This window comes from Callorhinus ursinus, unplaced genomic scaffold, assembly GCF_003265705.2.
Source record: "Callorhinus ursinus isolate GAN/ISIS: 27379988/994484 unplaced genomic scaffold, GSC_fseal_2.0 scaffold20, whole genome shotgun sequence".
Lineage (NCBI taxonomy): Eukaryota > Metazoa > Chordata > Mammalia > Carnivora > Otariidae > Callorhinus > Callorhinus ursinus.
The window spans coordinates 20,524,423-20,537,123 of NW_027397082.1; the positions used below are offsets into that span (position 1 = coordinate 20,524,423).

The 12,701-nt window shown below is 49.8% G+C and overlaps 1 protein-coding gene across 5 annotated transcripts in view; it reads right to left on the minus strand.

The window, feature by feature from the left end:
• Positions 1 to 1,691: 1,691 nt before the first annotated feature.
• CNNM1 (cyclin and CBS domain divalent metal cation transport mediator 1) overlaps positions 1,692 to 12,701 on the minus strand; it is a 60,024-nt gene continuing 49,014 nt past the window's right edge. For 3 of the 5 annotated variants that reach the window (XM_073904327.1, XM_025881164.2, XM_073904325.1), the window contains 4 exons: positions 7,081 to 7,264; positions 6,834 to 6,983; positions 5,150 to 5,251; positions 1,692 to 4,142 (listed from right to left, as the gene is read on the minus strand). In XM_073904327.1, coding sequence (XP_073760428.1) covers positions 4,063 to 4,142; positions 5,150 to 5,251; positions 6,834 to 6,983; positions 7,081 to 7,264 — 516 coding nt within the window. In that variant the 3' untranslated portion in view covers positions 1,692 to 4,062. The remainder of the gene's footprint in view (positions 4,143 to 5,149; positions 5,252 to 6,833; positions 6,984 to 7,080; positions 7,265 to 12,701) is intronic. The other 2 variants (XR_012381693.1, XM_073904326.1) reach the window with 2 other exon arrangements.

Below are 12,701 nucleotides of genomic sequence, written 5' to 3' on the forward strand. Positions count from 1 at the left end.
CCCAGAGTGTCTGTCTCCTGCTCGTTCTGCATGGATGTGTCCCTAGCCCCAAGCTTTAGTTGTTTGGGGCAAGCAAGGTCAGAGAGAGATTTACAGTTCACACACGCACGCACGCACACCCTCTCTCACACACACACACACCTGAAGTGGAAGTTTGACACAGCAGTATATACCCTTGCTGTGAGCAGTGTGTCTGATGGTTTTTGTCCTATTGGGTTCTGTTTCACTAAAGAAATGAAAGTTGATTGAGACCCATGGAATTGATTTTGCAATCCACTAATGGGTTGTAAGCCGCAGTTTAAAATGAGTGCTCTAGAGGGATTTGCTAGTTGATAAGAAAAAACTAAGAGGTGACAGTATCTCCAAGGGGGCAAAAGAAGTCTGAGACAGTAAAATGATGTGTGGCCCCCCAAAGTGCAGATCTACCCACAAAGCCTCAGTTCTTAGTATTTCATTTCTCTTGTTAGGGAGAATTTAATTTTTCTCTTGGGGGAAGTCACGAGTAAAAAAAAATGGTTAAAAACACTTCTTTAAATCAAAATGTCCCTACCAAAGTGCTAAAATATTTTTTTGTGTTAAAAAAAAGCCCCAATCAAGGGGAATTGGGCCCTCCTTCTATCCTGACACATAGGTTGGTGTTCCCCTCCATGTTCTAGTCCCCTCCATGCTCACGTGAGAAAGCGTGAGTTCCACAGATTTCTTTACCGTAATCGGACTTCTCAGGGCCTCTCATGGAGGTGCACACTTCGAATTTCAGAGGCAGGACTGTCTCCTCAGGAGGAGGGGCACTCCCACCTCCAGACTCTTGCCACTTCCTGGCTGTGTAACCTTGAGCAAGCCACTTAATGACTCAGAGCCCGTTTTGTAAACTAAACTTCACAAGGTGGTCTTGAGACAGAAACGAGCAAATGTATCCTAGCACAGTGCTTGGCACAGAAAGCCTACACCCAAACAGTTGCTACTGTCATTTATGATTGTTGTTAGTAAGGGTAGCCAACTCTGGAGGCCCCTGGGAGGAATCTGTAGTTGTCCCTAGGCCACTCATTGACCTTGACCTTGGTGGGGGTTTGAGAAACCCCTAGTAAGTGTCAAATTCCAACCTTCCTTCCACAAAGACGTTAGATGCCCAAACACACCTCCTCACCTGTCTGGCTGTTGCCTCCCAGTGGAACTGGTTGGCTTACCATTGACCAATATGCCTGGCCCACCCCCCGTGACCTTTCCCAGCTCCCGCTGGAGCTGTGCCACTTCGGTTCCTCTCCAAAGGGTCTGCAGAAGCGAGGCAGTGTGCCCAGCACATTGTCTCAGGGGCTGGCCCCCAAGACCTTGAACTTGGAAGGCACCCAGCCCCGTGCCTCGCCCATCATGTGGGTTCAACAAATGCCAGCCCTTCTCATTACCGACTTCATACTTCTTGTTCTCATTCACACTGGCTTCTCATTGCTTTTTGGGTTTGACTTCATTGCTGACATTCGCTGCAGCAAAACCTTACCCATCCGGCGCCCAGAGTAGAGCGCCAGGGCTTTCCTGTAACCTTAACTGCAGCCTCACACCTGGCCTTGAGAGCCTCCATCTTGAGCAGGTGGGCCTCAGCTGAGACAATTCCTCATGCCCCACCCAGCCTTCATCTCCCATGTGAAACCCCTTTAGAACTGAGCTCTCCCAGGGGCAAGAAAAACATTCCAGGAAAAGCATTTTCATTTTATTTAAAAAATTATTTACAATTTATTAAGCCTTCATAAATGCTTTATTTTAAAATCTTTTTTTTTTAACCTGAAGAAAATCTCGGGGAACGGAGCAGGGAATAGGGAGGGGAGTGGTGACAGGCTCCTTTGGGATTTTGCAAAGGGATGGATGTAACACAACAGCAGTGGCCTGAGCCCCGTGGCCTGAGGGATAATGAAAGGGAGACTAGCCAGGCAGGCCCCACTGGACCAGTGGCCAGCCGGGCAAGAAGACTGCATGATGACAGTTCTTGCTTGAAACTCACTGTTGGCTGGTTTGGGTCTCAGGTGCCCGGCACGGAGGGCTGACACTTGGCCTCTTCCTAGGAGGCAGGAGTAGGTGTTGGGGATGGGTGGCAGCTGTGGGCTTCTCAAGGGGTCATGCACTGCTAAGCCTCAGGCAGAACCAGGCAAGGGGGAGGAAGTCAATCATCCATTGCTGGAAAGAGCATCTCCAGCTGGAAAGTCTTTCCTTCCACGTGCTGCGGCCCTCCCATCTGCGACACCTGCTCTGGTTTGGTGGGGAAGAGGGGACAAAGTTACGTAGGGGTATGGTAACACACCCTGGGGTATGCCAAGGATTTCTGAAGCCCTTCACTTCCTGGCGGGTGTCAGCTTTCCCCATCGGTATGATAGAAGACCGCCTGTCTCTCAAAGTCTGTCTCGAACTGCCCCCTAGTCACTTCACTCTGCACTGCAGAAACTTTGGGCTGAAAAGTTCCACTAGCTAAAATAGTGGTTTCTTAACACTTTGTGAGTCTGAGACCTTTGAGAATCTTACGAAAGCTTTAGCCCTCCGGACAACACATATAAGAACACATACACTAAACTCTGACAGTATGAGGGGTTTCACAGACCCTCTGAAGTCCAATAATGGACCCACCTGGGGTGACTAACCCCCAAATTAAGAACCCCTGAGTTAAAGGTTCCTTTGGGTTAGCATTTTCTTTCGAGATGCAAATGACCCAGAGGAATTATCAGTCTCCCCCTCTCCCCTTGTGATTATTGAATGAATGGGTGTGGGGGTGTGAGATTAATGCTTTGGGGGTAAAGCAAGGTAAGCCTGGAATAGAATATCCCAGTGAAAGGTTTTGGGAATGGTTTGGAGATTGAGCAGGCAGAATGGGATCACTGGATCCCTGATAGACGGAACTCAAGAGATGGGAGACAGAAAGGGAGACAGGTGTCCCAAAGACAACCTTCACTTACTCCCACATTTTCCTGAAGGTTGGTCGGCTATGTGGTTTAGTGATCTGGTTTATTCTCGAAGCAGGTATGGAGTCATTCTGCCATCTGGTGGCCATACTTGGAATTGCATCTGCTCCAACATCCAGGTGAAAAAAGACCTAGAAGTTCATGGACTGAAGTACACTTAGCTGACCTGCTGGGGAGGAGGAGAAAGGGGAGGGGTAGTGTGGCGGGATCAGATGAAAAAGAAGGGCGATTCTTCAGTGCCCCTGTGTAATGGACACTGAAGTCCCACGAGAGCTTGCGTCCTTCTTGGCTGACCTGGGCACTCTTTGGTTTGTCATGGCTAAACTTGCTTTAACAGCTTAGAATTTTTCTACGTAAGTTTTTGTTTGCTTGCTTGCTTTGATTTCAACTTAAAACCTGAAGTTCCATCTCTCGCTCCCAACTGGGTCTCTGCTCTCTGCTCCTCCTCTTCCAGAGCAGATTTATTGTTGGATCGAGAACTGCTGATCAGGAGCCAGAAAGATGTGTCCCTGGGAAAAAACGGTGACTTGAGGTTCCATCTCACGGTCTTTCCATTCCAGCCGAGACACACTTCCCTGGCTGCTAGAACCCTTCTCTAACAGGAAACCGGTCACCAACAGTTTTCTGTTCTGTACCGTCCCATGCCAACGCAGCTGGGTCCCACTGCCTCAAGTCCTGGAGGCAGTCTCAGTGAATCTCCTGCACTAACCTTGACACCTGCCACCCCACGGCCTCTGTGCCTGTCCGAGGCGCCTTCTGAGCTGAGCGAAGCATGAAATATGGCATCAGGGGATCCCAAAGAACAAAAAGGGGGTCAGGGGCCCAAAGTGGCATAGTCAGCTTGGGGTCATTTCTTCTCCAGTCCCAGATTGTACTGTGGAGAAGACCATTTCTAGCATGTTCCATTGGAGGCACCTCCATCCATAATGGCCACAGCAAGGCTCTGAGTCAAACTGGAGGCAACAAGGGGAAATCTGCCAAACTGACAGCGAGGGTTGAGGAGGTGGTAAGGAAAGCAGAATGCTCTGTCACCTGTGGGAGGCCTCGGGAGACGCAGAAGATGGGAGGGTGGGTTCTCCCTCAACGCTGAATCTCACATACCCAGCAAGCACTGTCTGCCCCATCATGTGATCAGAGGCATTAAATTGGAGTTCTCCTCAGAGGCTCTCTCTCCATCGGGTGACCTCTTCTGTTTTCGACCACCTGGAAAACAATTTGTAAGGGTCAATCTCTGGCCGGGGAAAAAGCAGAAATGCAGACAAAGCCCTTGACAGTTTGGCAGGAAGTAATCTGCATGGAATCCTGGTGCAAATACTGGCATATGTACATCTGGAAGGATTAGGGCAACACCTTCTACCTGAGGTAACATCTCCAAAAAGCCAGGCTGGTGTCGGTGGAATGGAGATCCGCCTCCCCCTCCCCCCACCCAGCCCCCGCCCTGGAGGATTGAGTAAAGCCCATGTAATGCCTCAGGATCATCTCTCCGTCCCCTGAAGGCCCTGGCCCAACTCATGGTCGGACCCCTGAGAGAGGATTGGTCTCCCAGGCTTTGATGTTCCATGAGCCAGGGTTTTGGTGGGTATAGCTGGGAGCCATGCCCACGGATCTACATTCTGTAGCTTGGAAACAATCTTCCTTCTGCAATGGGGCAGGTGGGGTAATCACATAATTGTCCTCAAGGATGGAGGGGCTGCCTGTCCCTAGCTCTATTGTTTTCAGGAAGGAGTATTTTTCACCTTGTTCTTCCTGCTATCGACTTCCTTCCATGAAGGATATTGCTTTCCTTTCTACTGATGTCTCCTGGACACAAATTCTTTCTTTAAAGGACCAGATAGTAAATCTTAGAGGTTTCGCAGGCCATCTGGCCTCCGTTGCAACTGCTCAACGCTGCCATTATGGCCAAAGATAACAAATGGGTCGACCATCCAGTCAGTCTTTATTTACAAGAACAGGCAGGAGAGGGAGGTCAGGCTTTGGCCATGATCATGGCTTGCAGACTCCGGTCCTAGACAACCACCAACTCAATGGGACACATCCCCAAACTGTCAAGGGCACAGTACCGGCCCAAGCCCTGTTATGGGTTTTCACGGGTGTCTCTCATCAGGTTCCCATAAGGAGTGCATGGTTCCTCCTCCAGGAGTGATGTCCTAACATGCTTTTTCTAGTAACCAGGTGGTGGGAAGCTTTCATCTGGGTGAAGAGCTACTCACTCAAGGTTCTCAGCAGCTTCTTGCCCAAGGTTTCCTCAAAGTCGCTACTGCAGGGGCTGGTCTCTGTGTCCAGGTTGATATTACAGCATTCACTATCTGATGCTGAGAAAAAGGAGAGAAGAAAGAATTCAAGTCCTGCCAACACCCAGGGATCTAGGAAGGGTGATTCTGGTTGACGCTCCTCAGCAGGTGGCAGTTCAGAACCAGAGGCGAGGCCGTGGTGGCCGTAACAGGGAGGGGTGCCCAGGTCCCTGTGGGCTCTCGTTAACTAGCAAGGGACATTTTAGTGTCACAAAAGGAACAAAAAGATCAGAAGTGAGACTCCAACTACCCAAACATTATTTGGCAGGAGAGAGGTGAAGAGGACAAGATGTTCTCTGTTCAGTATCTTTGCCAGACCAAAAGCACATTTGAGGACTCTGGGGATGGGGATATTTCCTTCCAATACTTGCTCAGACCTGGGAAATCACAGGACTCAGTAACAACTAAGCACACGTCTCTATCTTCTCCCGCCAAACCCAGTGGGGATTCAGACAGGCACAGAATCTCAAGGCCAGGAAGAGGCCCAGGCCCTTAATGCCCGTGAGGTAAGAGCCCGACCTGGGAGGCAGGGTGGGGTTGTGGACACTTTTGGGGGTGCCTGCTTCCAATGCCAGTATGTAGACCACACAAGCCCCTTCTCCGGACCTCAGGGTCCTCACGCAAGGCCCCCTGTGTCACACAAGGATGATGGACGAGCTGAACTCCAAAGACTATGTTCTCCATTCTTATTCCTTTGATACAATTTCTGGCTACATGCTTTAGCTACTAAATTCAGTGTGTGAGGGAGAAAAAGAACATCTGTTCTATATTCCTGGAATGGTGATGTATGTCCCAGATACTCTGAGTTAGCCACAAGCTCAAATATGTTGTCTTACTGACCACAAAAATGGATGAGCGCTTGCTGGGTCATTGCTCTGGACTTGAGGGGTCTCAGACTATGGACTGGAGCGGGTCTAGGAGGCCAGCTGGGGTAACTGCTGCCTTGTGGGGGGTTGGGGGGAACATAGGCACGGCTGAAGGCTTGGAGTAGATCTCAGTGAGGCAAGTACAGGAGGATCTCAGGACTGGTGGGACACTGGGAGCTCAGAGCAATACCACTGGCAAGATGGAAGTGTTGCAAGTCTCAGAGGGAGGTGATATGATCTCAGAGCTCAGGACAAGTCCTACAGATCACGTCCGGCCCAAAGGAAGGGAAGAGCCCTGCCAGTAAGAGTGACGACTGACTTCAGTTTCCTCATCTGTAGGTTGGTCTCATGAAAACCACCTACTATGCCCAGAGCATGGTACCAAGCACTGTGAGCTACCCTCTGTATTTGCTCTCTCATTTATGTGCAAAGCTACTTGATAACCTATATCTCTTAACATAAGGAAGAAACTTACCTATTAAGGTCAGGAAATAGAAAATTGCAAGGATCTGAATCCAGGTGGAAACCTGCTCCTGACCCTGCCTGACACATCGTCTTCCTGGGAGAATGGAGCGACGCGCCCGATGAGGGGCTGGTGCTCTCTACGCGGGAGTTCCCCTTCCCTCGCTCGCTGTGTTTGGAGGTGGGAAATAGCACAGGGGGGCTGGAGTCCCTCGCCCGGTTCTCCCCGGGCCATCCCAGCGCCCGATGGCGAGGACCCCGACCTCCTCCCTGACCTGCTGTGGTGGGAACGGCTGCAGAAGACAGCAAGAGCTGCTGTGTGCTCCGCTCCTCGAGGCCCCTCACGTCCTCCTGGGCGAAGGCCATCTCCTCCATCCTCAGGTCCACGACCTCGCCAGCGCTTCTCAGCCCATCTGAGCGGCTGCCTGTGGAGGACAGCAAGTGTGTGATCAGTCTGCTCTGGAGAAGACCCGAGACTCCAGCTGGCTCGGGATGGCAGCGCAGCCCACCCGCCCGACTTACAGGGCAGGCTGTTCCTGTTGCTCAGGAGGGTGATGGCACGGTCATCCTTGGGGGTCTGGGGGGTACCCCGGGTCGCAGGGGCTTTGGTGGCGTCTCCGTCAGCGAAGGCCTCCATGTCAGGGGACTGGGGTGAGCTGTCCATGCGGCAGGCGGTCAGTGCATTCTGGTACTGCTGCCGTGTGATCTAGAAGAAAGAGGCACAGGGGGAGGAAGCTCAAGAGGAGCGGGGCAGAGCCCTCTCTGGATGTGGTCTACTTCTCCGAGCTCGGAAGCAACTCTACCGGGGTGAGTTGGAACCCCTGACCTCTGTGCTCTAGGATCCATGAGCTGGGTCCTTTCCCAAGCTGTACCAGCCTGGCAGTTGAGAGACACTGCGTCAGCACTCTCTTTTTTATTGGCTCTGGGCTCCTCAGTGCACCTGGAGGAGCCATACCTTCTCCCGAGACTCGGGAGAGGATGGAGGGTACCTTCAGTTAGCAGGGTAGTTGCCCAGTGCAAAGTTTTAAAGGCATGCTGGTACTATTGCCAAGGGCCCTCTTCCCAAGGGTCAGTCGGCGGGGACTATGGGGAGGGAAGTTCTGCTGTTCCAGGTCCGCCCGTCAGGAAGCTGGAGGCTGAGGCCCGAGAGCACGCAGGCCTTTCTGATTTGGACTTGGGCTGGATGTGGGCTCATGCTCCTATGTGGGAAAAATGCACAGCAGAGGTCTCCCAGTTGTCTCCTCAGATCACGGGAGTCTTCCTCGTGATTTTCCTGATGTGTCAAGCCTCACCTACAAGTAAAAGCATCTAGAGAGTCAGGCTTAGCCAGGCCCGAAGGGAACTTCCAGAATTCCAGGCAGGAAAAGTATGGATCAAATGTCTTTTCTGGAATACGGAAGGTTTATCGGTCATCCCCGTTCCCTGGGTGTACGTCTGCCTGATATCCTTGTTTCCAGTAAAAACGGGCTGGTTTTTGCACCACCCAATATAGAAACATGATACTGTTAATCAGTAAAGGCCCTGGGTGAAAAATGAAAATGGCACACAGTGCTACATCCTTCCCACGTACCACGGCCCCCTCAGTGTTTTCCTCCCATCTTCATTGCATTTACTTAGACGACTGGCAAAACTACAAACTGCTCATAGTCCTCTCTCCTTTAGGGGCAGGACTGGTATTACATGTGGGAACAGGAAGGGTGTGTGGCTGGAAACTGGAGAGGGCATGGTTAAGATTTCCATGTTGGAACAGAGGTGACTTGAAGCTGGCTTGGTATCTGGCAAGGGCTCTTCTGACTCTGGCCCCTGGGCACCTGCCCACTCCTCAGCACCTGTTCTCCAGGCCCTCCTTTCCCTGGTCGCTGGGATGTGCCCCACGCCTGGCCTCCCTGGGGGCTGTGGGTGATGGTCAGACCCAAGGCCTGGAGTCAAGCCTAGACTGCTCCATCCTCACGTGCTCTGGGTTGACTCTTCCTCACCTGCGGCTCATCCCACTTGCCTTCCTCACACACTGGCGTTCCTCCTTTCTCTTCTGCACGGGCTGTAGCTCCGGTCGTTTGTATTGAGTAGGTGAGTTAATTCTTCCTGCTGTATTATCCTCTGACGGTCTTCCTACATTTTCTAGATCCTATGGTCCTCTAATTACTCCAAAATGTTTTACAATTATTTAGTACTCATCCCAAATGTTTAATTACAATCTTCACCAACATACCTAACCTCCACAACCATTTAGGCAGTGAGTGTTTCCTCTTCATAAAGAGAAATCTTCTATTTTCCCTCAAGTTGGGAACTCATTACTCCGTTGGACGTTATCAATTCTTTCTTCTCTAACAGACCTTAGGGTATCTTGCATGCGGATCAAGCAAACTCTAAGCACAACTAATCCAAACACAAAACACCAATTAAGAATGCGTGTCTTTTTGCGATTCTTATGGGACAGACACATGCAGAGGGACAGCCATACTGTCGTCCATTAGAGGGGACAGATATACTTCTCTTGATAGTTTAAAACCGTGATTCTCAAACTTCAGCATCAGAATCACCTGGAGGGCTTGTTAAAACAAGACTGCTGGGCCCCACTCTCCAAGTTTCTAATTCACGAGGTCTGGGGTGGTGCCCGAGAGTTTGCATTTCTAACAAGTTCCCAGGTGATGCTGATGCGGCTGGTTTGGAGACCACACTCTGAGAACCACTGACTTAAGACCTAGTTAAAATCAGACACAGTCCTGCTCAGGTTTTTCTTTTTCCCCCTTTAAAGGAGTCAAATGGATAAAGCGACAAAGCGTTAATGGGCGTTGATATTTTTCAGGTCAAAATGATATGCTCTATGTTTTATGGCATGCAACGATGGGGGGGGTCTCCACTTAGCATCTGTCTAAAGTCTTCAATAGAGTCAATGTGACTGTGGACTTTTGCAGCCCCCTCTGTTGGGAAGTGAGAGAAGTCAGGTTCTGAAATGTCCCCAGGAGATGTCAACTCTGGAGCCTACCCTCAGTCTTAAACCTTATCGTGACTCAATCACACAGAACATCAGGCATGTGTTAGAGATTTCACCACCAACTGTCTGTGATGCAGTCCATGCTGATGGTTCAGGGACTTGCAGTGCTTCAGAGAAAGGATCAAAGTGACATGCTAATTATTCATGCCTCCTGGGACAGTGCTTCTCAACCTTGGCAGCACATTAGAATCACTTGGGAAGCTTTAAAATATCCTGATACTCAGGCAACACCCTTAAGCAATTATACCCAAATCTCTGAGAGTGGGGCACAGACATCAGGAGCATTTAAAGCTCCCCAGGTGATCCCAATGCACACCACGGATGAAAACCACAGCTCTGGACTCTTGGAAATGCCCCCTGTAATCAATTATTATCTTGGCTCCCCTTGATTATGGCCTTCACTGATGTTCAACTTTCCTACTGGACCCCCAGCTTGAGTCGAGGGCTGAAATAAGAAACTTCCATATGAAAAACAGAAACTCTGGCAAAACTACAGATGAAGCCAACATGTATTACTTTTTTTTCTGATGCCTTCCATAGTCCTATAGAAATCCATTTAATAAACCCTCCCAGAAATTACTGCCAGGAAAGAGCTCCTTTCTCTAGATAAATGATGTTCTTCCTTACACCGGATGAGAATCCAAATATCCCCCTGTGTTTGCGCTCTTTGCTTTTATAGCCAGGAAGCTCACAGATAAATTATTTACTGACAGTAACAAATTCATGCCTGATAGCTTTTTCACCAAACTGGTTTGCCATTTCTTCTTAATTTCGTATTTAAAACATCCCTGGGTTAATTCTGGGGGGAAATCATATACATTGCTGGAAGTGCTATAAATATCCTAAAGAGGCAGGACCGATATTAGGTGTTCAGATGTAGTGTCACCCATAAGAGCTTGCTTTGGCAGGATATGGAAATGGAGGATATGGAGGTGGGGCTATGAAGACAGAACCTTCCGTCCATAGAGCGTATTATGGCTCACAGAGCACTGGGATGTGTTATCGCCTTTGCTGCTCGTAGAGACTGTGTGGGATAGGCATGGGAGCTCTTGGGATCCCCACCATACAGATAAGAAAACGAAGTCCCGAAATGTCCAGGGATTGTCTAAAGTTTGACAGTTAGCAAGCTTTCAGAGTCCTCGCCAGTGCACGGTCTCCTACGCTGCGCAATTTGCCTGGGAAAGTGCTGTTCACTCTTTGGAGCCAGGGAGATGGAAGGGGACGTGAGATGGTGGAATTCTAAGTTCCCAGAGCGGGAGACTCCAGAGTCTGATAATGGTGCCCCTGCAACCTGGATATTTGGGGTTAAAGGCCTTTACTCTTGCTTCCCAGGGGCAACCATCTCAGCCTGGGCTCTGCGCTCTGAGAACGGATGTCCCTCGGCTGCACTGGGGCTGCTTCCACAACCCTTTAGGGCAGGTGCCCCAATAACTACTTTGTAGGCTTGGGGTCTGCAGGCATCTGATGAGTGACAAGAAGCCGGCACACGGCCTGGACCAGTGTCACCATCAAGCCCAATTCTCTACCGTGCCCGTAACCTTCCTCTAGGTGAAGCCTGCTTTGGAGTCTCGCGGGTCCTCCTGGCTTAAAGGACAGAAAATTTTCCTAAATGACACCTGATAAGCTCGACAAAGCACTTGATGTTACTCTTTTTGGGTTAACCAGTTAGTTTAGATTTGGCTTCTAGTTTAGTCCCAGTTTTGCCACGTTCAAGCTGGGCAACCTTGGCCAAATCATTAACCTCTCTGAGCCCGTAACAGAGGCCCAGAGATAATGAGGTAACATCAGTGAACCTGTCGTCCAGCTGTTAGAAATGACAGCTTAAAACACGTCCACACCCATCTCTCACAAGTTAACTTTATAGTGGGCATACACTTCAAAGAAAGGGGACAAACCTACCATCTTATTATGTCTAAACTGTGGACGGCACGGTATGAGGTGAGGTGGGGGCAGGGGCAATGGCGCCTCTGACCCCGGAGTAGGAGTGGAGGGGCTGCCAAAGCAGGACGAGGTCTTAGGAAAGTAAATTCTTAACTGAGCAAATAAAGCAAAAGACAAAGTAGGGGAAGGAAGGAGGTTCTAAGTGGGGACAATGAGAAGAAGAAGATGGGGAGAGAGGAGAGCTGGTGAGTGAGGGAAAATAGAGAGAGGGAGAAGGGGGGGTGCTCTGGTTTGACTGAAATGGGTTTGGGGGCTCAGGGCTCCAGTCAGCTGGTACCTTAGCAGTGGTCCCCAAGCCAGAAGCCTCTGGGGAGTGTTGCAAAGTGCTGTATTTAGTTTATTTCTGGAAAGGTTCTGTCCAGGCTGCAGGCACAGTGAGCCGTACCATTCTCTCTTTGTTCTTAAGAAGAAGTGAGATCATCCTCCAGTAAGCTGGAATCAAGGACCCAGGAACTCTAACCCTCTTTAAGCACGGTTCTGGAGTAAGAAATGAGCTGGGGATAAAGTACTGTTTCTGGTCTTCCTTCCTTACAAGGTGCTGAGTTCCCTGTCCCAGAGGCATCACACAGATGTTAGATAACCACCAGTCAATGGTGCTAGAGGGAAGATTCGACCACAGCCAGGACCCCTGTCAGGGCAGAAGCGTGGCTCTGGGTGTGGCGGTGGGTGGGGGGAGTGTCCGGGGCAAGGGTGGGGGTGTGTGTGGGGGCAGGACCCACACTGGCGGTGGATGGTTGTGTAAAAGGAAAGGCACTGCCCCACTGGCTACCTTCTCTCTCGGTCTCACAGCCTTGCTTTCACAATGCTTCCTCTTTTTAAATTAAAAAAAAAAAACAAAAAAACAAAACAAAACCATAAACTACTGCCCTGTCCACATGTCACCCTCACAGAAATTGTTGACAAGGCGCCACTCTAGAAAATGTGTTCAGGAAACAACCTCTCCCCAGCTGCATTTCTAGATTCAAGCGTTCCTTTTTTTTTTTTTTTAATTCCCCCTTCAGTTCTTCTTCTTTTTTAAGTTTTTATTTTGCTTCAAGCATGACTTTTTGTCACTTTGCTCCCCCTGTTCAACCGCCTGAGAACTCGTTCCTCTCTGGCACAGTACTGTCCAACAGAAATAGAACGGGAGTCACACGGGTCATTGAAAATTCTCTCGTAGTCATATTAAAAAAGTAAAAACAAATAGGTGAAATTAATGTTAGTAATG